Raw genomic sequence first — 27,868 nt, forward strand, 5'->3', positions numbered from 1 at the left:
AACCCCAGCTTTACTCGTTAGTAAAACACAAGCAAAATACCACCTCACTCCTTGGGTGGTGACCTTGAGGTGTCAATGCGATAATGCATCTCAAGTGCTTAGTACTGCCTGACATATAGTACAGTTAGAAACTGATTATAGATAGGGAAACTGAGGCACTGGTAAATGTACCAGGGGGCCTGTGGCCTGTGTTTTAGTTACTCCAGGCAATTCTCTGCCTGCCTCTGGCCATCAATCATCTATTCACGCAATGAGGAATTGGCTTGAAAAATGCTAAAGCCTCTTCTATCTTGGGGCTTTTCTGGTTCTAAATCCCAAGCCAGGGCCACCCACTCTTCTAATACCTTTCATCCAGCCGGTCCTTGTTCCTTGGCTCTTACCCAAGGAAAATGCCTTTTTGCCACTCCAAAATGAACTGCAGCCTTTTGTGCTTATGAACACAGTAAGAATAAAACAGCTCCTGATTGGCTGGAAACAGTGGTTCACATCTGGATTATTTGGAAGGCCAAGGGTGGCAGGATCCCTTGAGCCCAGGAGTTCAAGCAGCCTATGCAACATAGAGAACTCATCTCTACAAAAGATTAAAATTAGTTGGGCGGCCAGGTGCGGTGGCTCACGCCTGTAATCCCAGCATTTCGGGAGGCCTAGGTGGCTGGATCACCTGAGGTCAGGTGTTCAAGACCAGCCTGGCCAACATGGTGAAACCTCATCTCTACCAAAGATACAAAAATTAGCAAAGCATGATGGCATGCACCTGTAGTCCCAGCTCCTGGGGAGGCTGAGATGGAAGAATTGCTTGAACCTGGGACGCAGAGGTTGCAGCGAGCCGAGATCATGCCACTGCACTCCAGCCTGGGCAAAAAGAGTGAGACCCTGTCTCAAAAATAAATAAGTATAAATAAAAAAAAATTAGTTGGGCATGGTGGTGCGTACCTGTGGCCTCAGCTACCGGGGAGGTTGAGATGAAGACTGCTTGGGCCCAGGAAGTTGAGGGTGCAGTGAGTCAAGGTTATGCCACGCACTCCAGCCTACATGACGGGGCAAGAGCTTGTCTCAAACAACAACAACAAACCAAAAAACCCCACCTCCTGCTCCTTGGGCCCTTTTTCTGAATTCCGTCTTCTGAATGTCCCCTCAGAAACTCCCACAATAGTCCTAGGGGGTGAGTGCCTTAGGATTCCACTTTTCCTGATGAGGAAATTGGGACTCAGAGAGGGGAAGGGACTTGCCCTAAGTCCTCTGCTGGAAAACAGGGAGGAGTTGGCTGGGCGCGGTGGCCCATGCCTATAATCCCAGCACTTTGGGAAGCCGAGACGGGCAGACCACGAGGTCAAGAGATAGAGACCATCCCAGCCAACATGGTGAAACCTGTCTCTAAAAATACAAAAATTAGCTGAGTGTGGTGGCACGCGCTTGTAGTCCCAGCGATTCGGGAGGCTGGAGCAGGAGAATCATTTGAACCTGGGAGGCAGAGGTTGCAGTGAGCCGAGATCTCGCCATTGCACTCCAGCCTAGCGACAGAGAGAGACTCCATCTCAAAAAACAAAAAACAAAAAAACAAAAAACAGAGAGGAGCTGGGAATTTGAATCCATGTCCACCCAACTTCGGCCAGAGGAGAGGGGACAAGCAGCTAAAGCCCAGGCTGGGAGGGAAACTTCTGCCCTAGTGCTTGGAAGGCACAAGAGTGCCAAAGTCAGGGGCATCCCTGGGGGAAAGGAGGACAAGCAGACACTTGACCTGATGGGAGCCTTTATTCACATACTCGCCTCCCCCTCCACTTCTCTCTTCTTAGGCTTTTGGAATTGGGTATAGCCCTCACTCCTGTGAGGACACCCAGCCTGGCCCCCAGCAAACCTGGCTGGCTGGGAGGAGTTGCAACAAGAGTGCTGTGACATCCCAGCATGAGCTCAGACGACTGATACTGTTCATGCGTAGTTCTCCTTGGGCAGCTGCTGGTCCCCCTGGGAGTGCCACTGTACTGCTTGCTCCCTGCGGGGTTCGTCCTCAAGGCCACTCAGCAGTGGCTGTGACAAATTATGATAAATGTTGTCCAAGGATCAGTGTTCAAAGAAGAGGAACAAAGGTGGTCAAGGGAGCCCTCTGCCTCCAAGGGAAGCAGTGGGTGGGGGAGGTAGGCCAGGCCCCGCTGGCTCAGGAGCTCAGGCCAAGCCCTGGACGTGCATGGGTGGTGCCGTAATGCCCAGCTCCTCCCGCAGAGCCCTCAGGGACTGCTCCCAGCGCCGCTCATAGTACAGGTTGAGGACACATGGGGCTCTGCGCCCGTTCTGAACGGCCCATGGGATCAACTCCGAGACCAGCACTTGCAGGCTCCTGTGGGGCAGCAGAGGAAAAAGAAAACATCAAGTCCCTGGGGGCCAGGCACTCGACTGCTCGGCACTTGTGCATTTTCTCAGTTCATCCTCACAAAGACCTCGGAAGGAGGTAGTTATTATCCCTGCTTTTCAGATGAGGCAACAGAGCTCAATGAGGTGGAATCTCAAGCCCAAAGCCACACATCTTGAACATGTCGAAGCTCAGATTTAAATCATGGCTCCCTCACTCCAGAATCTAACACCAACCTGCCTTCCCACTGACGCTGGTCGTTCTGACCCTGCACTTAGGCCTGGCCCAAGAGACCCCAGAGTCCTGTGAAACTTACAGGCTTTATTTGCTCACTTGAAGACCCTTGCCCCAGGCCAGTTTCACATCTCTGCTCCATTCTTTCTACCCTTACTTCCTGGAGAACTGGAAGGGGCTGCGCAGGGGCCTGTGTGCTCTTCCTACTTCTAAGAGCCCTGGTCCCTCTGAGTTCTGTCCTGATACCACCCTCAACCCCGACCCGGCTGCCACTTGAAAACTTACTGAGCACCAAGTCGGATCGGTCCAAAGAGTGCACCCAGGATGCACATGGGCAGGCCAGTCTGGACAGCCTCAAACCATTTCACCACGATCTCCCCTGTGGGTGAGGGATGGGTTGGGAGGTGAACAGGCTATCTGAAAGAAAGGCTAGTGGTGCTCACAGCAGGGTAAAAAGAGGCAACTATTCCTCCCTAATCTCTACTGGGGTCAGCTGTGCCCAGTCCTGGCCTGTGCTGGGCCCTGGGGCACTTGGCTAGAGGGCCCAAGAGTGAACAGAAGGGAGTAAGGGATGGAAAGGAAGCCTGGGGTCAGGGCGCCGAGGACCCCATGACCCCATAAGCCAGGCTAAACACTCCAGGATGGTTCCTGCAGGCCTTAGGGAGCTACTGAGGTTTCAGAGCAGGGAGGCAGCTAAAGCCTAAAAAGACACCAGGAGCCTTCAAGATGGGCTCTGCTGCTCCATTAGTGCAGGAGCCCTGAGGAGCAGTGGGAGGGAGAAGGGGGACATGTGCCAAAGATGCTACTAAGATGTTCAGGTAAAGCAGAAATTGAGGCACCAAGCCAGGTGATACAGAGGGTGGTGGAGATAGGCAAGCCCTGCCCTGGCCCTGAAGCCACCCCAGGGAGACAGGCCGTTAGGGTTGGGGGCACTCACCCAGAATGTTGGTGGGCATCCCCAGCAGGGTGTGAAGCATGTCGTGCACCTCCCGGTACCGCTGAATCACATACGCTAGCTCCTCATCATCCACGAAGCGGGTAGGTGCTCGGGTGTCTGGGGAGACCCTCTGACAACCATGAGCCTCCCCTAGAACCCTTCCTGATGGCTCCAGGACCCGATTTGCCAGTCTGTCTCTGACACTGTCACAATTCTCACCAAACTCATACCCTACTAGAAAACTCTGGCGACTAGCCGGGGGCCGAGGCTCATGCCTGTAAATCCCAGCACTTTGGGAGGCTAACGTGGGCGGATCACCTGAGATCAGGAGTTCAACACCAGCCTGACCAATACGGTGAAACCCTGTCTCTACTAAAAAATACAAAAATTAGCCGGGTGTGGTGGTGCACACCTATAGTCCCAGCTACTCGGGAGGCTGAGACAGGAGAATCACTTGAACCCAGGAGGCGGAGGTTGCAGTGAGCCGAGATTGCACCACTGCACTCCAGCCTGGGTGACAGAGACTCGGTCTCAAAAAAAAAAAAAAAGCCAGAAAAAAAAATACAAAAATTAGTCGGGTGGGGTGGTGTGTGCCTATAGTCCTGGCTACTCAGGAGGGTGGGACAGGAGGATTGCTTGAGCCCAGGAGTTTGAGGTTACAGGGAGCTATGACTATACCACTGCACTCAAGCAAGACATTGTCTCTAAAAATAAATAATGAAGCCCCAAAGACCCTCATCCTAGCACAAGCTGCTCCCAGCTTGGGGTGCTCTCTCCCACTACCCCCATCTTCACTGTGGTAACTCCTACTTATCCTTCATGACCTGGGTTAAGTGTCTCCTGTCCCCCGTCCCTTCCCCCCACCACAGAGAGGCCACCCCTAACCTACAGACCAAGTGGGTTCATGTTATGGTCTCTGGAAGCATCATTCACCTCTTAGTGGCACTCAAAATAACTGTACCTTGATGTTTAGTGGATGTGAGTATTAATGTCTCCTAGACCTGCACTGTCCAGTATGGCAGCTGCTTGCCACATGTGGCAAGAAAGGTGTCCAAGTGAGATGTGCTGAACATATAAAATACACACTAGACTTCAAATACTTAGTGTGAAAAAAATGTAAAACTCTCAATGATTTAAAAATATTGATTACTTGTTGAAATAATACTTTGGATATATTGGGCTAAACAAGATGCATATTTAAAATCAATTCTAGCCAGGCACGGTGACTCACGGTTATAATCCCAGCACTTTGGGAGGCCGAGACAAGCGGATCACCTGAGGAGTTCAAGGCCAGCCTGACCAATATGGTGAAATCCCGTCTCTACTAAAAATACAAAAATTAGCCAGGCATGGTGATGGGCGCCTATAATCCCAGCTACTTGGGAGGCTGAGACAAGAGAATTGCTTGATCCCAGAAGGCAGAGGTTGCAGTGAGCTGAGATGGTACCATTGCACTCCAGCCTGGGCAACAGAGTGAGACTCTATCTCAAAAAAACAAACAAAAAAATTCCACCTTAATTTTAATGGCAAAAAAATTAATTTATTTTTGCTATTAAAGTAGCTGGCAGAAAATTAAAAATTACCTACGTGCTCACATTTATTTATTTTTATTTATTTATTTTTTTTGAGACGGAGTCTCGATCTGTCTCCCAGGTTGGAGTGCCATGGTGCAATCTCCGCTCACTGCAACCTCCTCCTCCCGGATTCAAGCAATTCTTCTGCCTCAGCCTCCTGAGTAGCTAGGATAGGCATGTGCCACCACACCTGGCTAATTTTTTTTTTTTTTTTTTTTAGTAGAGACAGGGTTTCACCATGTTGGTCAGGCTGGTCTCAAACTCCTGACTTCGTGATCCACCCGCCTCAGCCTCCCAGAGCGCTGGGATTACAGTTGTGAGCCATCGTGCCCGGCCGCTCACATTTTATTTTTATGGACAGTATCCAAACAGCTTGTCTGCTACACAAGGGCAGGACTGGCTCTGTTTGGCTTATTCTTTTACCTCCAGTAGCCTGATCCAGGGCCTGGATGAATGAACATCTCTTGAACATATGAATAAAAGGCCAGTCCTGGGCTCTTATCTGATCCCAGAACTCTCCTCCTCTTAACTGCCCACTGCCTCTGAGTACTCAGCAGCACCCATACAGAGTGGGAACAGCCTGGTCTTCCTGTTCCCAAAGAATGGCCTTAGCTCGTTGTGTGAAGCTGAAGGTGATCATAGAGTATCCACCAGGTGCCGGCACCTATGGTGTCTTTTACATATATTATCCTTTCATCCTTGCAATCTTAGAGGTAAATACTGTTATTACTTCAGATATAGATAAGGAAAACAAGGGCCGGGCGTGGTGGCTCATGCCTGTAATCCCAACACTTTGGGAGGCCAAGGCCAGCGGATCACCTGAGGTCAGGAGTTTGAGACCAGCCTGGCCAATATGGTGAAATCCTGCCTATACTAAAAATACAAAAATTAGCCAGGCGTGGTGGCGTGTGCCTGTAGTCCCAGCTACTCAGAAGGCTGAGGCAGGAGAATTGCCAGGAGGTGGAGGTTGCAGTGAGCCAAGATTGTGCCACTGCCCTCCAGCCTGGGTGACAGAGCGAGACTCAAAAAAATAAATAAATAAATAAAAATAAGGAAAACAAGGCTCAGAGAGATAAAGTAATTTGCCCAAGATCACACAGCTAGTAAAGTGGCTGAGTCAGCATTTGAAACCAAGTCTGCTGGATTCCAAAGCCAGTGGCTTTAATATCCATTACCAAGGCCGATAAGTGCCCTGGAAGATATATGGGAGGTCCTCTTACTTCTGATGAGGAATCTGAGACTCAGCCAGGTCAAAAGATTTGTCCAGGCTTGTAAAGCTGGGAAGAGAGCCAGGATTCTCACTCAGGCTCCTCCTAATTCTCAAGCCCATGCCTGTAGTCTTGATACTACAAGATGACCACACCTCTCACCAAAATCAGCCTCAGGGAGGAGAGGGTGGCCTCACCTTGAACCTTTATCTAAATCTCTGTGGGGACAAAGGTGCTCCTTCACATTCCATGAGCTGCTGATTTCCTTGCTCTGGAAGTGTCACAATCGCCAACGCGGTTACAAATGGGGCTGTGGCTGAGCAAGGTGTCCTAGCAGTCCTATTCCTGCTACCCCCTCCCCTCTACAGCAACAGGGCTAAAGACTGGGGGAAATTCAGAAGACTGTCCCTCCCTGTGTAGCACTTGAGGCAGGTCACCCTGGTGAGTTTCCCACTGATGAAATGACTTGCATCCTGGTGAAATCTAAAAGAGATGGTTTAAAATAGGGCAGGTGATCGCCCCGTCAAGGTAGCTGTGCGGGAGACTGTGAGGAACAGAACATCGTCTCGGGGACAATAACTATTTAGAGCAGTGGTTCTCAACTGCCCACCATGGGACATCTGTAATCTCTGGAGACACCTGTGGTTGTCACAACTTGACGGGGGGGTGCTCCTGGCATCCAGTGGGTAGAAGCCAGGGATGCCACTAAACATCCTACCAGGCTCAGGACCGCCCCCACAACAAAGAGTGATCCAGCCCAAACATTAACACTGCCCAGCTTGAGAAACTGTTCTAGGGCAACCTTTGGAGACCCCTCACCTCCATCAGCCTGGCTGGCTCTAGCAGCCAGGCTGGATAGCCATTTGGCAGGGGTGCCTTGATGGGATGTGTCTGTATTGGAGGAGGGAGGGAAAATGACAGGGACAGGGAAGATGGGCCAACTGGATCCTAAGGTCCTTTACAGATCAGGTCACTTTACTATCCTGCTCAAAACCTTCCACAAGTTTCCTACTGCTCCTATTACAAAACACAGACTCCTTCTGGTGGCCTACAGGGTCCAGCCCTGGCTCCCTTTCCAGCCCACTCACTGTCTCCCTGCCACTCACTCCTCTGCGGCCACACTGGTAGACCTTCCTTTCCCTAAACACATGGGGCCTCTGCCCTTGCCATTCCCTCTACTCAGAATGCTCCTCAGCTCTCCACAGGGTTGGCTCCTCCTTACCTTCCAAGTCTCCTCAGAGGAGCCAGCCCTGACCACCCCGTCAGAAGTGGCCGTACCCTTCCCAGTACCAAAGCTGTCTTCTATCACACTAACTTGTTCTCTTCATAGCTGCTAGAATGTAAGTTCCACAAAGGCAGGCTTTTTGCTGGTTTTGTCTACTGTATCCCAACTGCTGACAGTAGTGCTGGTATACATTTTTTTATTTTTGAGACAGAGTCTTGCTCTGTTGTCCAAGCTGGAGTGAAGTGGCGTGATTACGGCTCACCGCCCTCGACCTCCTGGGCTCAACTGATCCTCCTACCTCAAACTCCCTCCCAGGTAGCTGGGACTATGGGTATACACCACCACACTTGGCTAATTTTTGCATTTTTTGCAGAGACAGGGTTTCACCATGTTGCCCAGGCTGGTCTCAAACTCCTGGGCTCAAGTGATCTGCCCACTTCAGCCCCCCCAAAGTATTAGGATTACAGGCATGAGCCAACATGCACAGACCAGTGCCAGAATATTCTAATTACTTGAAACATTTTACCTGTATTTTTATATGAATTTTTTTTGTTTTGTTTTGTTGGAGACAGAGTCTCACTCTGTCGCCCAGGCTGGAGTGCAGTGGTGTGATCTCAGCTCACTGCAACCTGTGCCTCCCGGGTTCAATCAATTCTCCTGCCTCAGCCTCCCAAGTAGCTTGGATTACAGGTGCATGCCATCACACCTGGCTAATTTTTGTATTTTTAGTAGAGACAGGTTTCTGCCATGTTGGTCAGGCTGGTCTCAAACTCCTGACCTTAGGTGATCCTCCCGCCAGCCTCCCAAAGTGCTGGGATTACAGATGTGAGCCACTATGCCCTCCCTGAAAAATTTTTAAAACTATTTTATTGTCTACCTCTCCAAGTAGAATAGAAATGAGGGCAGGGAACTTGGCTGTCTAGTTCACCATTATATCCCCAGTACACAAAACAATGGTTGGGCTGGGCATGGTGGCTCACGCCTGTAGTCCCAGCACTTTGGGAGGCTGAGGCAGGTGGATCACTTGAGGTCAGGAGTTCAAGACCAGCCTGGCTAATATGGTAAAACCCCATCTCTACTAAAAGTACAAAAATTAGCCGGACGTCGTGGTGCGCACCTGTAGTCCCAGCTACGTGGGACGTTGCGGCAGGAGAATTGCTTGAACCCAGGGAGCTGAGTTGCAGTGAGCCGAGACGGCGCCACTGTACCCCAGCCTGGGTGGCAGAGCGGGACCCTGTCTCAAAACAAAACAAAACAAAAAGGGTGGGCCGGGCGCGGTGGCTCACGCCTGTAATCCCAGCACTTTGGGAGGCAGAGGCGGGTGGATCATGAGGTCAGGAGATGAAGACCATCCTGGTTAGCACGGTGAAACCCCGTCTCTACTGAGAAATACAAAAAATTAGCCGGGCATGGTAGCGGGCGCCTGTAGTCCCAGCTACTCGGGAGGCTGAGGCAGCAGAATGGCATGAACCCAGGAGGCGGAGCTTGCAGTGAGCCGAGATCGTGCCACTGCACTCTAGCCTGGGCGACAGAGCGAGACTCCCGTCTCAAAAAAAAAAGAAAAGATGGCACATAGCAGAGCCTCAGTTAGTGAATGAGTTTGCCAATAGTTGGGACACCCCCTTCCCCCTCTCCTTGTCCTCCCTGCCTGGGGCTGGAGAGTGCCACACCTGCCATACCATAGGGAAAGCAATGTCCTTGGAATAAGGGGACACAGTACAGCAGTGAAGAGCATGACTTGGGGTTGATTACCATCTCCACTAATACCGCTTATGTGAAATTAGCAAGTTTGCTTCACTGCTCTGAGCCTCTGTTTCCTTATCTACTAAAAGAGGATAATAATAGAACATACTTGACAGAGTTGTGGAGGGATTCAGCAAGATCATGGATGAGGCTGGCATCAGGCATGCAGTGGGAGGTTAATGAACACTGGCCAGTATTATCAACTGGAGGCATGTTCCCACCCATTTGCCTATCCCATAGAAAATGACAAAGCCTTGGCATGAGCCTGAAGAGCACTCCTGCCGATGGTGGCAGCTTAGGGCTCCTCTTTCCTCAGGGTGTCATGCCTGTGCTATTCCTCTGTCTTGTCTGGTGACTGCCAGATACACAGGAGCTGAAAACTCACGTTCACATCCAGGAAACGGAGATACTCGCGACCCAGGGAGCCTTCCGGCAGGCTCTGGAGCTTGCCCAGGTCGAGGGTGGACGTTGAAATCCGGGGACGCTCCCTGAAAGGCAAGACTTGGGCATTGGGAGGGTGTGGGCAAAGGTAGGTGAACGATCCAACTACAGCGAGCTGAGGGGCGGGAGAATGTACAGAAGAGCAATGTGGCCACCACAAGGCTTAATGGAGCACCTACAACTGGCCAGGCTAGTGTCAGGGACTTAGGATACTACCCCAAACCAAGGACATGGGCAGGGGCACAATCTCAGCAGGAAGACAGTCCTCGAATGTGACCAGAGTACTTGCAAAAGGTACTGCAAGGGAGGGGTAAAGCCAGCACATGTTATGGGAACTTAATGAAGGCACAGAGCCCTGTGGCTGAAACTGGGCCAAGGCCATCACACTGCACAACTCAGAAGTCATCACAGTGTATACACATGTATGTGAATGACACCCCTGGAATTGGGCAGTGCCCAGCCTGTGCAACCACATGTAGCCAGGGTATCAATAGCTCCCTAGCGGAACAGAACAAACACAGTGTGATTCTAGAGAGGTCAGAATACCTAGAGAATGCCCCCAGACCCCCAGGCAGAGCTGGGACCTACTGCAGGATCTGGGCACCCTCTGGATCCCTCCTCATCTGGTCTCTGAGGACCTTCAGGGTGCGGTGTCCTGTGGTCTCCCCTAGAACTGCGACCATGTCTGAAAGGAGAGAAACGGGCACAAGTGGGGGATGTCATCTTAGGTAAGTTACCTGACCTGGTCTAAGCCTTTGTTTCCTACAGGATAAATTAGGGATAATGTCTAGCTCTTTGTTATAAGGATTCACGTTAAACACTTAGCAAATTACCCAGCACACAACAAGGGATCAGTATACATATCTATAGTTCTTATTCTTAATCTACCGGGGCGGGACAGCTCTGGTTAGCACAATGTTCTAAAGATTTTACAAATCACTTTTCACAATACAATATCACGTCTCCATTGACTGGTAGAGGCTTAGGCATCAGAGATGCTGGACTACAGTCCAGGTGTGTTCACCATCTAGGTGACCTAGTACAAATTGCTTCACATTTCTGGTGTTTTGTTTTGTTTTTTTGAGACAGGGTCTTGCTCTGTTGCCCAGGCTGGAGTGAAGTGGTGTGATCATAGCTCACTGCTAGGACTACAGGCATGCTAGTTTTTTTAATTTTCTGTAGAGATGAGGTCTTGCTATGTTGCCCAGGCTGGTCTTGAACTTTGGCCCCAAGTGATCCTCCCACCTTGGATTCCCAAATTGCTGATATTACAGGTGTGAGCCATCATGCCTGGCCTGCTTCACATTTTTCAGCCTCAGTGTCTTAATTTGTGAAGTGCAGACAACACCTTTCTTAGCTGGTTAATGTGAGAAACCATGAAAATCATGCATATATAACACTTAGTGGCCAAGTGTAGCGGCTGACACCTGTAATCCCAACACTAGGGGGCTGAGGCAGGATGATCACTTGAGGCCAAGAGTTCCAGAGCAGCCTAGGCAACGTGGCAAGACGCCGTCTCTACAAAAAAATTAAAAACTTCGCTGGCCTTGGCCGGGCGTGGTGGCTCATGCCTGTAATCCCAACATTTTGGAAGGCCGAGGCGGGAGGATCACTTGAAATCAGGAGTTTGAGACCAGCCTGGGCATCATAGCAAAATCCCGTCTCTACTAAAAATACAAAAATTAGCCAGGTGGCACAGGCCTGTAATCCCAGCTACTCAGGAGGCTGAGGCACAAGAATCGCTTGAACCTGGGAGGTGGAAGTTGCATAGAGCTGAGATTGCGCCACTGCACTCCAGCGTGGGCCACAGAGCAATACTGTGTCTTAGAACAAAACAAACAAAAAACCACTGGGGACATGGAGATATAGTGTTTCTTTGTTTAAGACAGGGTCTCGCTCTGTCGCCCAGGCTGGAGTGCAATGGTACAATCACAGCTCACTGCAGTCTCGAACTCCCCGGCTCAAACGGTCCTCCCACCTCAGCCTGGGAATACAGCCACATGCAACCAGGCCCAATTAATTCTTGTACTTTTTTTTGTAGAGATGGGGATTCGCCGTGTTGCCCAGGCTGGTTTCAAACTCCTCAGCTCAAGCCATCTGCCCGCTTCGGCCCCCCGATAGGGATTATAGGCGTGACCACTATAATAGTGCCTAGCCTGTTTTTATTAGTAGGAATAACAGTACTTCCCAGAACTCAAAAATCTAGAAGGCATGAGAAAAACACTGTAGAATCTTAGAATGTTCTAGTCACACATCCAGCAAGTATTTATTGAGCATTTACTATGTGCCAGGCACTATCCATAAGGCTGCAGATGCAGTGGAACGAGGCACACATGGTCCTTGACCTCGGAGTTGACTTTCTAGTAGGATGTTATAAACTGATCGGTACTTATGAATCACCTATTTAGTCTCTAGATGTTCTCAATATGGCTGCGTGACAGATTCTCCCAAGTAGTTTAAAGACAGACTTTCGGTTTCCACGCCCATTTCTCCCTCCACTGCAGATTCAGATTCAGATTCAGTGCGTTTTGGTGGGATCCAGGAATCTGCATTTTCATAAACGTTCCGAGTGGTCACGAGCTGCAACCAGGTTCTGGTACTCCGACCTAGGCTATGCTCCAGTTACCCACAGGAAACGGCTCCAAGCCGCCCCCACGGAGGCGAGCCGCGGGCGGTCTTACCGTGGCGGTAGGGGTTATAGAGCGCCATCGCCGCGGAGCCGGCGGCCAACAGCGCTTTCTGCAGCGGGGAGGTGGGGATGTGGTGCGAGTATAGCGGGCCGGCGCCGTCGCTCCTGGCCCGGAGGGGCATTTCTGCGGGGAAGAAAAAGGCCGAGGTCAGAGGAGCCGGGCGCCCTCAGGCTCCTTCCCGCCTGCGCCCGGAACCCGGCGCCACTTGCCTGCCGCAGGCCGCGGTAGGCCGGGGAGCCCGCGGAGCCGGCTCCGGACAGGGCGCAGCAGAGTCGCCATAGCAGCGGGCGTCCGCGGAGGATGGGCGGGCACGGAGAACACGGCGATTCTGTCAGGCGATGGAGCGTCGGAGGGGTCAAAAAACACTGAAAAACCGATTCTGACCGCGTTGCCTACGGCCTTTCGAGGAGAAACATCGCTGCACGGGCAGAAGACATGTAGGCCAAGTAGGCGAAGGAAACGCACGCGAACTGTCTACCGTCTACGTCCACCGATCCAAGACTCTCGCCATTTCACCTCGCCCCAGAAAGTGTCTGCAAAGGACACGCAACCACGCTCACTCAGCGCCGGGCCCTATTTCCTTCTCCACAGCCGGTTTTCCCCGAAGACTATAAAATGCGAACCTCTTCCGGCTGTGGAACATGGCGGCGCCCATGGTAAGGACCACATTTGGGGGCGGGGCCTTGCGGTACTTCCGTCCAGGTCCAGCGGGTGCTGTGATCTTCAAGTATGGGGTCTGCTGGCTTATCGCGGCTGCATGGGCTTTTCGCGGTCTATAAGCCCCCGGGGCTAAAATGGAAGCACCTGCGGGATACAGTGGAGCTACAACTGCTGAAGGGTGAGTGCCTCGAACCAGACCCACGTTCCCGCTCTCGTTCTCTTGGAAGTCCATCTCCGCTTCTGGTCCTTCCCGCAAAACAAAATCACGTGACCTATTCGCCTGGGCAGAGCGCTTTCCCAAACGCCTGTTCTCTGTGCTTTCTTACTCCTCACTTTCCTCTGTTTTCCGAGGGGGGAACTGACAGTATTGTTCTTTGTCACACGGTTACTACGTTGTAGAGTCTATTTGAATCCTCCTGTTTCTTAACTACTGCTATTCTGCCCTCTGCACCATGGGCTTCTGCTTTGACTTCTATGTCATACTTCCCTGTTGTCTAATCCCCCAAGTGTTTGGACAGAACAAGATATTCCTGGCCAGGCGTGGTGGTGCATGCCTGTAATCCCAGCTACTCTGGAGGCTGAGGCAGGAGGATCGCTTGAGCCCAAGAGTTTGACATTACAGTGAGCTATGATGGCGCCATTGCCTCCAGCCTGGGCGACAGAACGAGGCCCTGTCTCTTTTTTTTTTTTTTTTTTTTGAGACGGAGTCTTGCTCTGTCACCCAGGCTGGAGTGCAGTGGCGCAATCTCGGCTCACTGCAAGCTCCGCCTCCCGGGTTCACGCCATTCTCCTGCCTCAGCCTCTCTGAGTAGCTGGGACTACAGGCGCCCGCCACCACGCCCGGCTAATTTTTTTGTATTTTTAGTAGAGACGGGGTTTCACCGTGGTCTCGATCTCCTGACCTCGTGATCCACCCGCCTCAGCCTCCCAAAGTGCTGGGATTACAGGCGTGAGCCACCGCGCCCGGCTGAGGCCCTGTCTCTTAAAAGATATTTTATATGTACATATATTTGTATGTATGTGTGTATATATTATCTCTGTGTGTTCAGGTCTCAATGCCAGGAAGCCTCCCGCCCCTAAACAGCGTGTTCGCTTCTTGCTGGGCCCCATGGAAGGCAGCGAAGAGAAGGAGCTGACCCTCACAGCCACCAGCGTACCCTCTCTCATCAACCATCCACTGGGTAAGGCAGATTTAAGCAGGATCCTGTGTGTCACTTCCCAGGAAATCCCTGAGCAGAGTCAGTGTCCCAGTGCTCAGATTCCTGTGCCAGGCCCTTGAAGGTCTACAGAGGAGTGAGGTATTAGACTAGGAATTGGCAGATTTCCTTGGAAAGGGCCAGATACTGAATATTTTAGTTTTCAGGCCATGTGATTTCTGTTGGAACTGCTCAACTCTGCCAATGTAGTGCCAAACAGCTATAGACAGTATCTAAAGGCATGAGCCTAGCTGTATTCCAATAGAACTTTATGAACATTCATATTTGAACTTAAGGTAATTTTCACGTGTCACGAAGTACAGTTGCCTCTGAGTCTATGAGTTCCACATCCCATGATCCAGCTTCAGATTGGCAATATTTGGGAAGAAAAACACAAAGTTCCAAAAAGCAACACTTGAATTTGCTGTGCACCTAGTACTGTGTTGAATCCACTCAAAGTGATGCATAGGCATTATATTAGGCATTATAAGTAATCTAGCCAGGCGTGGTGGCTCACGCCTGTAATCCCAGCATTTTGGGAGGCCAAGGATGGTGGATCACGAGGTCAAGAGATCGAGACCATCCTGGCCAACATGGTGAAACCCCATCTCTACTAAAAACATAAAAATTAACCGGGCGTGGTGGCAGGCGCCTGTAGTCCCAGTTGCTCGGGAGGCTGAGGCAGGAGAATCACTTGAACCCGGGAGGCGGAGGTTGCAGTGAGCCGAGATTGCGCCACTGCATGCCAGCCTGGCAACAGAGCAAGACTCCGTCTCAAAAAAAAAAAAAAAAAGTAATCTAGAGATGATTTAAAATATGTAGGAGGGCCAGGCCTGGTGGCTCCTGCTTGTAATCCCAGCACTTTGGCAAGCTGAGGTGGTGGATTACTTGAGCCTAGGAGTTTAAGATCAGCCTGGGCAACATGGGGAAACCCTACTTCTACAAAAGAATACAAAAGGCCGGGTGCAGTGGCTCACACCTGTAATCCCAGCACTTTGGGAGGCTGAGGCGAGCAGATCACCTGAGGTCGGGAGTTCGAGACCAGCCTGGCCAACATGGAGAAACCCCGTCTCCACTAAAAATACAAAATTAGACAGGTTTGGTGGCACATGCCTGTAATCCCAGGTTCTCGGGAGGCTGAGGCAGGAGAATTGCTTGAACCCGGGAGTCGGAGGTTGCGGTGAGCTGAGGTTGCGCCATTGCACTCTAGCCCGGTCAACAAGAGTGAAACTGTCTCAAAAAAAAGAAAAAATTAGCCAGGTGGGGTGGCACATGCCTATAGTTCCAGCTACTCGGGAGGTCGAGGTGGGAGGATCACTTGAGCCCAGGAGTTCGAGGCTGCAGTGAGCCGAGATTGTGCCACTGCACTCCAGCCTGGGTGACAGAGCGAGACTCTGTCTCCAAAAAAAAAAAAAAAAGAGGCCTAGGTGGGCGGATCACGAGGTCAGGAAATCGAGACCATCCTGGCTAACACAGTGAAACCCTGTCTCTACTAAAAATACAAAAAAATTAGCCGGGCGTGGTGGCAGGCGCCTGTAGTCCCAGCTACTCTGGATGCTGAGGCAGGAGAATGGCATGAACCCAGGAGGCGGAGCTTGCAGTGAGCCGAGATCGCGCCACTGCACTCCAGCCTGAGCGACAGAGCGAGACTCCGTCTCAAAAAAAAAAAAGTGGCCAGGTGTGGTGGTTCATGCCTGTAATCCCTGCACTTTGGGAGGCCAAGGTGGGTGGATCACTTGAGGTCAGGAGTTCAAGACATGGGAAAGCCCCGTCTCTACTAAAAATTGGCTGGGCACGATAGCACGTACCTGTAATCCCAGCTACTCAGGAGGCTGAGATACGAGGAGTCGCGTGAACCTGGGAGGCGGAGGTTGTGGTGAGCCAAGATCGTGCCACTGCACTCCACCTGGGTGAAAGAGTGAGACTCTGCCTCAAAACAAAAAAAAGGTATGTGGGACGACATGCCTAGATTATATGCAAATACTATGCCATTTTATATCAGGGACTTGAATATCTACAAATTTTGGTATCTGCAAGGGATCCTGGAACCAATCCGCCTGGATACCAAGGGACAACTGTAGTATTCTATTTATTTAGAGACAGGGTCTCACTCTGTCACCCAGGCTGGAGGGCAGTGGTGAGATCGCGGCTCACTGAAACCTCTGCCTCCTGAGTTCAAGCAATCTTCCCACCTAAGCCTCCCGAGTAGCTGGGACTACAGGCACAGGCCACTATGCCTGGCTAATTTTTTTTTTTTTTTTTGAGACGGAGTCGTGCTCTGTTGTCCAGTCTGGAGTGCAGTGGCGCGATCTCGGCTCACTGCAAGCTTCTCCTCCTGGGTTCATGCCATTCTCCTGCCTCAGCCTCCCGAGTAGCTGGGACTACAGGTGCCCGCCACCATGCCCGGCTAATTCTTTGTATTTTTAGTAGAGACGGGGTTTCACCATGTTAGGCAGGATGGTCTTGATCTCCTGACCTCGTGATCCACCCGCCTCAGCCTACCAAAGTGCTGGGATTACAGGCATGAGCCACCACACCCAGCCATGCTTGGCTAATTTTTGTATTTTTTGTAGAGATGGGGTTTTGTCATGTTGCCCATGCTAGTATTGAACTCCTGGGCTCAAATGATCTGCCTGCCTCGGCGTCTCAAAGTGCTGGGATTATAAGCGTGAGCCCCTGCAACTGTTCTCTTGATTTATTTATTTATTTTTATTTTTTATTTTTTTTGAGACGGAGTCTCGCTCTGTCGCCCAGGCTGGAGTGCAGTGGCACAATCTCGGCTCACTGCAAGCTCCGCCTCTCGGGTTCACGCCATTCTCCTGTCTCAGCCTCTCCGAGTAGCTGGGACTACAGGCGCCCGCCACCACGCCCGGCTAATTTTTTGTATTTTTTTTAGTAGAGACGGGGTTTCATCGTGGTCTCGATCTCCTGACCTCGTGATCCGCCCGCCTCGGCCTCCCAAAGTGCTGGGATTACAAGCGTGAGCCACTGCGCCCGGCCTCTTGATTTATTTTGAACCATTGAAAAATGGAAAAACCATTCTTAACTCATAGGCCACAAAAAACAAGCCAGATGCGGTGGCTCATTTCTATTATCCCAGCATTTTGGGAGGCCGAAGCAGGCGGATCACTTGAGGTCAGGAGTTCAAGACCAGCCTGGCCAATGTGGTGAAACTCCGTCTCTACTAAAAATACAAAAAAATTAGCTAGGTGTGGAGGCAGGTGCCTATAATCCTAGCTACTCGGGAGGCTGAGGCATGAGAATCGTTTGAATCTGGGAGGTGGAGGTTGCAGTGAGTTGAGATCGTACCACTGCACTCCAGCCTGGGCGACAAAGTGAGACTCCGTCCCAAAACAAAACAAAACAAAACAAACAAACACCAAAAAAAAAAAACAGTCTTCAGGATTTGACTTGTGGACTGTAGTTTGCTGACCCTTTTTCTATTCTGGGACTCCAGGTGAGAAATGAGACCCTAGGTAGAAGTCCTAAGGTAGGAGTTTTAGGGTTTCTGGGAAAGAATGATTTTTTTTTTTTTTTTTTTGACAGAGTCTTGTTCCGTTGCCCAGGCTGGAGTCTGGAGTGCAGTGGTGCGATCTCAGCTCACTGCAACCTCCACCTACCAGGTTCAAGCTATTCTCTTGCCTCAGCCTCCCAAGTAGCTGGGATTACAGGTGTGTGCCACCACACCCAGCTAATTTTTGTATTTTTAGTAGAGATGGGGTTTCACCATGTTGGCCAGGCTGGTCTCGAACTCCTGACCTCAGGTGATCCGCCCACCTTGGCCTCCCAGAGTGCTGGGATTACAGGCATGAGCCACCGCGCCCAGCTGAAAGAGTGATTTTTTTTTTACTGAATAAAGTTGCCCAACAATGGAACTGGTTCTGGTAATGTGCCCCCATCACTAGATGTGATTAAGGCATGTGTCAGGGAATCTAGAGGTTTGACCAGAAACCTCTAAAACCCCTTGGACTTGTGATATTCAATGACTCTATTATATGGTAACAATAAGAAGTGTAATATATTGAGTCGCCACTCTGTACTAGGTATTGTGTTAAGCTTCCCCCAAGTACAATCCTCATTGATATCACCACAGTCCTATGAGATGGGTCCTATTTTCATTTCACAAGGGAGAAAACTGAGGCTCAGTGTTGACATTTAGTAACATGGCCTGGATTCAGTAGGCCTTTAACTACCCTGGACCCTTCCCCTAGATTCCTCTTAATCTGTAGAAGTGTAAACACTTCTGGCTCATTCCTGCATTTATTCTTTCAATAGTTGTTTCCTGAGCAGCTGGTGAGTTGACATACCCAGGTTCTGCCTTAAGGAGCTCACAGCCTCCATTTTCCTCCAGGGACTCTTCTTCAGTAGAGCTGGGCAGGGAACCCCGCACTCTTGACCTTCAGTGTTACGCCAGTCTTCTTAGAGCCTCTCACTGGGAGACTGATGATAGGCAGAGCAAGAGGCATCTTGGGCTGCCCTTTGGATCCCAGGGCACTGAGGATACAGTTCAGGGTCCCAGATTCCATGACGGGGAAGCCTGAGAGTCTAGCCTGATGCTAGTTTGGGCTCCTTGAGGCTCCATTCTGAGAACGAGGTCAACATGCAGCCCAAAGCCATCCTGGGGTGGCATTTAGTTGAGAAAATGGACCCTGTTTGTTTGTTTGCAGTATGTGGACCAGCATTCACCCATCTCAAGGTTGGCGTGGGACATCAGCTGGATGCCCAGGCTTCTGGAGTACTTGGTAGGTGATGTGAGAAGCCTGGGGCTACAGTGATAAGGCTTGAGAAAAGATCCCGAAGCTACCAGGAGCCCAGCCCACTTCTTACCTGGCACCCACGTCCCACCACTCCTCTCCTGCCCTGATTCCTGCCCCAAGGCTGATCAGCTGGGGAGTGGATAGGTGGGATGGAGCTAATCAGAGGTTAATACCACAGTCACCCACCTTTATTCAGTGATTCCCACACATGACGTAGTTCGAGGCCCTTTATGCACATTTATTTACCACAACAACTTTATTAGGTAGATATTGTATGATTTTATGGAAGAAGAAAGTAGGACTTAGGTGACTTGTTCTGGGTCCCATGGCCAGTGAATACCCCTGGTCCGGAGAGGGAAAACCATCATTGCATCATGGGGCAGCCAGGCACGTGACTCTGGACCTAATGGCCAGGGCCTGCATGTGGCTGGGTCTGGACACACAAAGCCCTAGTCATGAGCCATCTGTGTCCCCAGGGTCAGGTGGTGCCCACGTCCTCCAGCCGCGACAGTCACAGTCCCCTTGTCTTGCTTCCTGAGGCACAGGCAGGCAGACATGATCTCATGCCCCCTCTCCCTGTTCTGTCTCCCCACGAGTGAATGCAGGGTCATTCTCTCCCTCAGCCAGAGGGAGAAACAGACTGGGAGAAAGGCAGGAAGTGACCACAGTGGCCACCGTTTATTGGGCCCTTCCTGTGTGCTGACTGCACAGCACCCACAGGAATCAGTATTTTTTTTTTTTTCCTGAGATAGAGTCTTGCTCTGTCTCCCAGGCTGGAGTGCAATGGCGCGATCTCGGCTCACTGGAACCTCCGCCTCCTGGGTTCAAGCAATTCTCCCTGCCTCAGCCTCCCGAGTAGGTGGGATTACAGGTGACCGCCACCACGCCTGGCTGATTTTTTTTTTTTTTTTGTGAGACGGAGTCTCACTCTTGTTGCCCAAGCTGGAGTGTAGTGGCATGATTTCGGCATCACACCTGGCTAATTTTGTATTTTTTTGGTAGAGATGGGTTTCACCATATTGGCCAAGCTGGTCTCAAACTCCTGACCTCAGGTGATCTACCTGCCTCGGCCTCCCAAAGTTCTGGGATTACAGGCGTGAGCCACTGCCCCTGGCCTTCAGACAGTATTTTTACCCCCATTTTACTGGTGGGGAACTTGATGCTCAAAGAGGCTAAAGATTATACTCAGAGCTGCCCCTGATTTGAGTGCAGGTTTGTGTGACTAGGCCAGGGATCTCTTCCTCTCAGGTGTCAGAATCCCCTGGAGAGCTTGGCAAGGATCCTAGGCCCCCTCCAACCATGAGTCAGATTCAGTGCATGTGGGTAAGGCCCAGCAATCTGCATGTGACATATACCCAGAGGGGTGCACTTGCCCCCTGTAGATCTTTTTGCCTTCTTGTTGCCTTTGGCAGCATCAGAAAACGGAGTATTCCGATAGTGGGGTAGGGGTGGGGATACTTAGGGGAATGGGAAGGGGGTCCCAGGTGTGAGATGAGGCTGGCTGCTTTTCAGTGCTCGGCGTGGGACATGGATGCAGGCTCCTCACCGATATGTACAATGCTCATCTTACCAAGGTATGAGGTTCTGGGGACAGACTGCTTCTCCCTTGGTCCTTTCCTGGGGGTCACCAGCAGGATTCTGAAGCTTAGAGGATTCCGTGGGGGAACACCCAAGCCGTAAGCAAGCATTTTTTTGATGATCGTGTGCGTGCAGGGGCTGTAATAATAATAACAATAATAACTACTGGCGTTAGTGTATGCCGACTACTCTGTGCTGAGCACTGTACCTGGATTCCTTTAGGGAAGCCTCACAGCCTCCCTGTAAAGTGGAATCTGTTGTTAGCCCCATTTCACAGATGAGAGAACTGAGGCTCAGAGAGGAGCTGTCACTTACCTAGATCATGTAGTTGTTAGGGCTTTAAGAGCTGGGATTTGAACCTAGGTCTCTCTAACACCAGAGCTTGATCATGGTGCCATTCCCTATTCTGTCCCAAGACTGAGAGGTAGATGTCAGCATCCTGCCCACAGGGAGCTTACCATCCAGAGGTGGGGTCGGGGCTATGGAGTTTGATACCACAAAGTATGTACGCAGGTGCCACGTTATGGGGCCCACATTTTTAGTGGTTAAGGGCACAAATTCTGGAGCCCAATGGCTTCAGTTTGAACCCCAGCTTCCACCACTCTGACAGCTGTGTGTCCTTGGGTGGATTACCTAATTAATATCTGTGTGCCTCAGTTTCCTCATCTGTAAAATGGGAATGAGGGCCAGGTGTGGTGACTCATACCTGTAATCCCAGTACTTTGGGAGGCTGAGGCAGGAGGATTGCTTGAGCCCAGGAATTTGAGACCAGTCTGGGCAACATAGCAAGACTCCATCTCTATTTAAAAAATTTTTTTAATTATTATAATTTTTATTTTTTTTTAATTTTTTTAAATTATAAAAATTTTAAAAATTGTGGCCGGGCTCAGTGGCTCCTGCCACTTTGGGAGGCTGAGGTAGGTGGGTCACTTGAGGCCAGGAGTTCAAGACCAGCCTGGACAACATGGTGAAAACCTGTCTCTACTAAAAATACAAAAAAATTAGGCAGGCTGGTGGCGCATGCCAGTCCTCCCAGCTACTCGGTGATCCACCTGCCTCTGTCTCCCAAAGTGCTGGGATTATATGTGTGAGTCACTGTACCCAGCCAATCATTACTTATCTGTGGCAGATGGGGTTAGCTGCACAGATTCAGAGGAGGGAGAGTTTTTACAAGCAGGGATGAGCAAGGGCCTGATCTGGGCCATGAAATCTTACTCTATTTAGAGGTGTAGAGAGAAGCCGACAGGGCATGTTAGAAGGGGCTTGGGGTGAGAAATTGCCGAGTTAGGTTGGAGAGGAGAAACATGGAGGCCTGGGGTGGCCACAGGGTGGCTGTCAGCGGTCAGCACCTTTGGAGGCTGCCAGTGCTCGTTGTCATGGAAACCAGCCAGCAATCTTGTAGGAAGCCTGCTGACTGGGAGCCAGGTACCATGTCCTGCTGAATCCGGGCAGCAGCACTGTGAGACTGGCCCTGTTACTGTCCCCAGGTGACGGGAGAGCTTGAATACAAAGAGAGCAAGAGCTGCTGAAGGCCACATGACAGAGCTGGTGCCCTTCCTCATGGGGCCGTGGAGCAGTTGGGCAGGGGCTGGGCACATGAGCTCCCTGAGGGAGACCTGAGGACCCCCCACCCCCAGCTTCTGGGGCAGGGGCTACTAGGGCTTAGAGTGGGGTCTCTGACGGATCTTTACCTCCCTGTCCTTGAAGGATTACACAGTGCGTGGCCTCCTGGGCAAAGCTACAGATGACTTCCGTGAGGATGGGAGGCTGGTAGAGAAGACAACCTATGGTGAGAACCGGAAGTGGCTGCCGCTGCCTCCCTCGCGTTTGCTTTCCCTGAGTCCTCTCCCCGCCCTAGGCCACGCTGGCCACTTCTCAGTTCCACTCCACACACCAGGCTTGGGCTGAGGCTTTGGCCACGGGATCTGTGCTCCAGGAGCACCCTCTACTCCCCTGCTTGCCTGGCTCAAATGTAACATCACTTCCAAAGACTCTACTCTCTCTCCATATCGTCAGTTTTTTCCCTTTTCCTTTTCTTTTTTTTTTTTTTTTTTTTTTTTTTTGAGATGGAGTCTCGCTTTGATGCCCAGGCTGGAGTGCAGTGGCACGATCTTGGCTCGCTGCAAGCTCCACCTCCCGGGTTCACGCCATTCTCCTGCCTCAGCCTCCCGAGTAGCTGGGACTACAGGCGCCTGCCACCACGCCCGGCTTTTTTTTTTGTGTGTATTTTTAGTAGCGACGGGAGACGGGGTTTCACTGTGTTAGCCAAGATGGTCTCAATCTCCTGACCTCGTGATCCGCCCACCTTGGCCTCCCAAAGTGCTGGGATTACAGGCATGAGCTACCGCGCCCGGCCTTTCCTTTTTTTTTTGAAACGATGTCTCGCTCTGTCGCCCAGGTTGGATTGCAGTGGCTTGCGATCTCAGCTTACTGCAACCTCCCCTCCCAGGTTCAAGCAATTCTCCTGCCTCAGCCTTCGGAGTAGCTGAGATTACAGGTGCACACCACCACACCCAGCTAATTTTTTGTATTTTTAGTAGAAATGGGGTTTCACCCTGTTGGCCAGTCTGGTCTGGAACTCCTGACCTCAGGTATTCTGCCCACCTCGGCCTCCCAAAGTACTGGGATTACAGGCGTGAGTCACCACGCCTGACTACTGTTCTAAATTTTGAAAACAGGCTGGGCGCAGTGGCTCACGCCTGTAATCCCAGCACTTTGGGAGGTCGAGGTGGGTGGATCACAAGGTCAGGAGTTTGAGACCAGCCTGGCCGATATGGTAAAACCCCATCTCTAGTAAAAATACAAAAATTAGCCAGGCGTGGTGGCAGGCACCTGTAGTCCCAGCTACTCAGGAGGCTGAGGCAGGAGAATCGCTTGAACCTGGGAGGCAGAGGTTGCAGTGAGCTGAGATCGCACCACTACACTCCAGCCTGGCAACAGAGTGAGACTCCATCTCAAAAAAAAAAAATAATAGTAATAATAATACAAAAAATTAGCCGGGCGTGGTAGTGCACACCTATAATCCCAGCTACTCGGGAGGCTGAGGCAGGAGAATCGCTTGACCCCAGGAGGTGAGGGTTGCAGTTTGCCGAGATCTCACCACTGCACTCCAGCCAGGGCAACAGAGCGAGATTCCATCTCAAAAAAAAAAAAAAAAAGGCCAGGTTCGGTGGCTCACGCCTGTAATCCCAGCACTTTGGGAGGCCAAGGCAGGCGGATTGCCTGATGTCAGGAGTTCGAGACCAGCCTGGCCAACATGGTGAAACCCCGTCTCTACTAAAAATACAAAAACTAGCTGGGTGTGGTGGCGTGTACCTGTAATCCTAGCTTTTCAGGAGGCTGAGGCAGGAGAATTGCTTGAATCCAGGAGGCGGAGCTTGCAGTGAATGGAGATTGTGCCATTGCACTCCAACCTGGGCAACAGAACAAGACTCTGTCTCAAAAAAAGGCCGGGTGCAGTGGCTCACACCTGTAATCTTAGCACTTTGGGATGCCAAGGCGGGCAGATCACAAGGTCAGGAGATTGAGACCATCTGGCCAACATGATGAAACCCCGTCTCTACTAAAAATACAAAAAAAAAAAAAAAAATAGCTGGGCGTGGTGGCACACACCTTTAGTCCCAGCTACTCGGGAGGCTGAGGCAGGAGAATCGCTTGAACCCAGGAGGCAGAAGTTGCAGTGAGTTGAGATCGTGCCACTGCACTCCAGCCTGGGTGACAGAGCGAGACTCTGTAACCAAAACAAAACAAAACAAAACAAAGAACTTTTGAACACAAAGAAGGAAACGATACTGGGGTGTACTTGAGGTAGGGGAGGGTAGACAGAGGGAGAGAAGCAGAAAAGGTAACTATTGGGTACTGGGCTTAATACCTGGGTGATGAAATAATCTGTACAACAAACCTCCACGACAAATGTTTACCTGTGTAGCAAACCTTCACATGTACCCCTGAACCTAAAATAAAAGTTATAAAGATAGAATGCCCTCGCCGGGTGCGGTGGCTCAAGCCTGTAATCCCAGCACTTTGGGAGGCTGAGGCGGGCGGCTTACGAGGTCAGGAGATCGAGACCATCCTGGCTAACACGGTGAAACGCCCTCTCTACTAAAAATACAAAAAATTAGCCAGGCGCGGTGGCAGGCGCCTATAGTCCCAGCTACTCGGGGGGCTGAGGCAGGAGAATGGCGTGAACCCAGGAGGCGGAGCTTGCAGTGAGCCCAGATTGCACCACTGCACTCCAGTCTGGGTGACATACAGACTCCATCTCAAAAAAAAAAAAAAAAAAGATAGAATGCCCTTACAATGCTGAGTCATGTGTATCTTTCTGAGAAGAAGGTCCAGTGCTTTCATGAGAATCTCAAAGGACTCCCAACCACCCCGCCATGGGGATCCCTCCAAAACATCCTCTCTCCGTGTTCCAGGGATGGGGCTGGCCTCAGGGGAAGGAGTTTGCTGTGACCAATCCTCAGCAGGTACCTGCGCACTGACAACCCCCTGCCTTTTCCAGACCACGTGACCAAAGAGAAGCTGGACCGCATTCTGGCCATGATCCAAGGCTCCCATCAGAAGGCCCTGGTGATGTGAGTAGGGCCCTCAGGGAGGTACTGGGAGAGCAGTAAGTGCCCTTGGCTCCCATAGGCTCCCCCAAACCTGGGGCAGATTCCATGGATCTTGTTTTTAGAGCCCAGAACCAGACAGGAGCTACCTGTTTCTTTCTTGGTGTTAAGAAATGGTTCTGTGTGCCAGGTCTTGGGTTGGCCAATGAGAGGCCAAGAAGAGCAAGAGAACCAAGCTGTCCTGCTGAGATTATATGATCTAATGGCAGGGAAACCAGGGACCACATCATCGGAGCACAGAGCTCAAGGGCAAGAGCAGCCAAGGAGTTAAGAGCTTGGGCTCTGGAGCCACCTTACCTGGGTTTCCTGACTATCAGGCACCTGGTGATGAAGGAGGGCAGGGAAGGTGGCTGGAGGAGCCACGGTGGCAGGGCACACAAAGCAAGTGAGGAGCTTCCAGAGAGGTGCTTCTCATGTGAGGGAAAGGGTAGGTGGCCCACCCAGCTGCAGCCCCCCTCCTGATCTGCAGGTACTCCAACCTCGACCTGAAGACCCAGGAGGCCTATGAGATGGCTGTGAGAGGCCTGATCCGGCCCATGAACAAGTCCCCCATGCTGATAACCGGCATCCAATGCCTCTACTTTGCACCTCCGGAATTCCTCTTAGGTAGGTTGGCCAAGGAAGTTGGAGCAGTGAGATGGGGCCCCTGGGTTTGGGAGTCACTCAGGAACGCTCTTGCAGAGGTCACTGTTGTCTGGCTCAGCTGAGGCCAGCACACGCCGCCCTGATCTCTGTGGGCCAAGGCATCAGGTGCCAACTTCCTTCCCAGCCCTGGCCTGGACTTGGCTGATGACAGAGCTCACAGAACAAAAGCTCTCTTATCTCTTGCCAAGTCACCCTTGGAAGCCAGACCTTACCAAGCAAAGGTTATATTTAGTGGCTCATTTCCAGAGCTGCCATGTTTGAAGCTGTGAGGGCTCCATCAGACACAACTCTTACCTCCCCAGTCCCACCTAGCTCAGGCCCCTCTTATCTGTGTTCCTTTTGTCTCTCCCTGCCCCCGCCCCTTTTTTCTGTTGGTCATGTTAATGCCTGCTCCTCTGCTTGGGCACTGAACTCTCTGTTTATTAAGCACTTTCCATAAATGATCTCTGTTACTCCTCATAACTCCCATTTTACAGATAGGGAAACTGAGTCTTAGTAAAAGGCAGGTTCTAACCTGGGCAACATGGCAAGACCCTGTCTCTACAAAAAATAAAAAATTAGCCAGTTGTGATGGCTCAGAATTGTAGTCCTAGCTACTCCAGAGGCTGAGGCAGGAGGATCATGTGAGCCTAGGAGGTCGAGGCTGCAGTGATCTGTGATCATACCACTGCACTCCAGCCTGGGTGATGGAATGAGACCTTGTTGCCAAAAAAGGGCAGATGCTGACTTAGCAAGTCCCGGTGGGGCCTGAGGTTCTGCAAGTCTAACACATTTCAAGTGGCACCCACAGGGCAGGTCCTCTGAATAGCACAACCTGGAGAGCTTAGGGGTCTTGCTAAGGTTGTTACATACCTAGGAGGTATCCAAGGGGTGTGAGTTCACAACCACACTAGAGGCTGTGCTCTCACCACCATGTCTGTCATTGTGTGTCCCTGGCAGAGGTGCAGTGCGTGCATGAGACGCAGAAAGAGCTGCGAAAATTGGTTCATGAAATCGGCCTGGAGCTAAAGACCACTGCTGTCTGCTCCCAAGTGCGGCGCACGCGCGACGGCTTCTTCACGCTAGACAGTGCCCTCCTGAGGACCCAGTGGGACCTAACCAATATCCAGGATGCTATCCGGGCTGCTGCCCCCCAGGTAGCTGCAGAGCTGGAGAAGAGCTTGAGCCCAGGGCTGGACACCAAGCAGCTCCCCAGTCCGGGATGGTCCTGGGACTCCCAGGGCCGGAGCTTTACCTTGGGGCTGGAGAGGGGTGCGGGGCAGTGAGTGCCCAGGCAGCTGCTGGGGCAGTGGATGGATAAATAGAAGAACTGCTATGAGCTGGACCTGATAGCTGTATAGAAAGTGACAGTAGGAGGCTGGGCGTGGTGGCTCACGCTTGTAATCCCAGCACTTTGGGAGGCCGAGGCGGGTGGATCACGAGGTCAGGAGATCGAGACCATGGTGAAACCCCGTCTCTACTAAAAATACAAAAAATTAGCCGGGCGTGGTGGCGGGCGCCTGTAGTCCCAGCTACTCGGAGAGGCTGAGGCAGGAGAATGGCGTGAACCTGGGAGGCGGAGCTTGCAGTGAGCCGAGATTGGGCCACTGCACTCCAGCCTGGGCGACAGAGCGAGACTCCGCCTCAAAAAAAAAAAAAAAAAAAAAAAAGAAAGTGACAGTAGGGGCACCTTTTCTACGTGTGACACAAAACTCAAGCTGTAACAGAAAGATCAATGGACTTGACCCAACTGAAAAGGAAAAACTTCTGTATGGAAGAAAAGACAGTAAACAAATGACAGACTGATAGAAAGTATTGGCAAACCAGGCGTGGTGGCGGGCACTTGTAATCCCAGCTAGTCCCAAGGCTGAGGCAGGAGAATTGCTTGCACCCAGGAGTTTAAGGTTGTAGTGCGCTAGACGGCGCCTGTGAATAGCCACTGCACTCTAGTCTGGGGAACATATAAGACCCCCCCATCTCAAAAAAAAAAAAATCCCCAATAAACTATGTGCCCATGAAAATTAAAAATTAAAAAAAATTATAA

The 27,868-nt window shown here is 51.2% G+C and overlaps 2 protein-coding genes and 1 long non-coding RNA gene across 6 annotated transcripts; 1 reads left to right on the forward strand and 2 right to left on the reverse strand.

Moving 5' to 3' along the window:
* Window positions 1-1,733: 1,733 nt before the first annotated feature.
* On the reverse strand, window positions 1,734-12,739 carry COQ4 (coenzyme Q4). 2 transcript variants are annotated; one of them, XM_055270932.2, is made up of 8 exons: window positions 12,606-12,739; window positions 12,388-12,519; window positions 10,295-10,391; window positions 9,651-9,753; window positions 4,747-4,836; window positions 3,516-3,645; window positions 2,864-2,957; window positions 1,734-2,332 (listed from the first exon to the last, which is right to left on the reverse strand). In XM_055270932.2, the coding sequence occupies exons 1-8, from the start codon at window positions 12,673-12,675 to the stop codon at window positions 2,161-2,163; spliced, it is 888 nt and encodes a 295-aa protein (XP_055126907.1). In that variant the 5' UTR covers window positions 12,676-12,739; the 3' UTR covers window positions 1,734-2,160. The 2 variants fall into 2 exon arrangements, with proteins under 2 accessions (XP_055126907.1, XP_055126908.1); XM_055270933.2 differs by lacking the exon at window positions 4,747-4,836.
* Window positions 12,606-27,868, forward strand: TRUB2 (TruB pseudouridine synthase family member 2). 3 transcript variants are annotated; one of them, XM_055270929.2, is made up of 8 exons: window positions 12,606-13,234; window positions 14,106-14,237; window positions 18,920-18,994; window positions 20,522-20,583; window positions 22,295-22,376; window positions 25,092-25,164; window positions 25,670-25,806; window positions 26,785-27,868. In XM_055270929.2, exons 1-8 carry the CDS (start codon window positions 13,126-13,128, stop codon window positions 27,108-27,110), a joined length of 996 nt encoding a protein of 331 aa, XP_055126904.1. In that variant the 5' UTR covers window positions 12,606-13,125; the 3' UTR covers window positions 27,111-27,868. The 3 variants fall into 3 exon arrangements, with proteins under 3 accessions (XP_055126904.1, XP_055126906.1, XP_055126905.1); XM_055270931.2 differs by having other exon boundaries at window positions 12,612-13,052; XM_055270930.2 differs by lacking the exon at window positions 14,106-14,237 and having other exon boundaries at window positions 13,070-13,234.
* On the reverse strand, window positions 19,247-22,374 carry LOC129478838 (uncharacterized). Its single transcript, XR_010119945.1, has 2 exons — window positions 22,279-22,374; window positions 19,247-20,725 (listed from the first exon to the last, which is right to left on the reverse strand). It is a non-coding gene; the product is annotated as an uncharacterized lncRNA (long non-coding RNA).

The sequence above is a fragment of the Symphalangus syndactylus genome, chromosome 3 (genome assembly GCF_028878055.3).
Source record: "Symphalangus syndactylus isolate Jambi chromosome 3, NHGRI_mSymSyn1-v2.1_pri, whole genome shotgun sequence".
NCBI lineage: Eukaryota > Metazoa > Chordata > Mammalia > Primates > Hylobatidae > Symphalangus > Symphalangus syndactylus.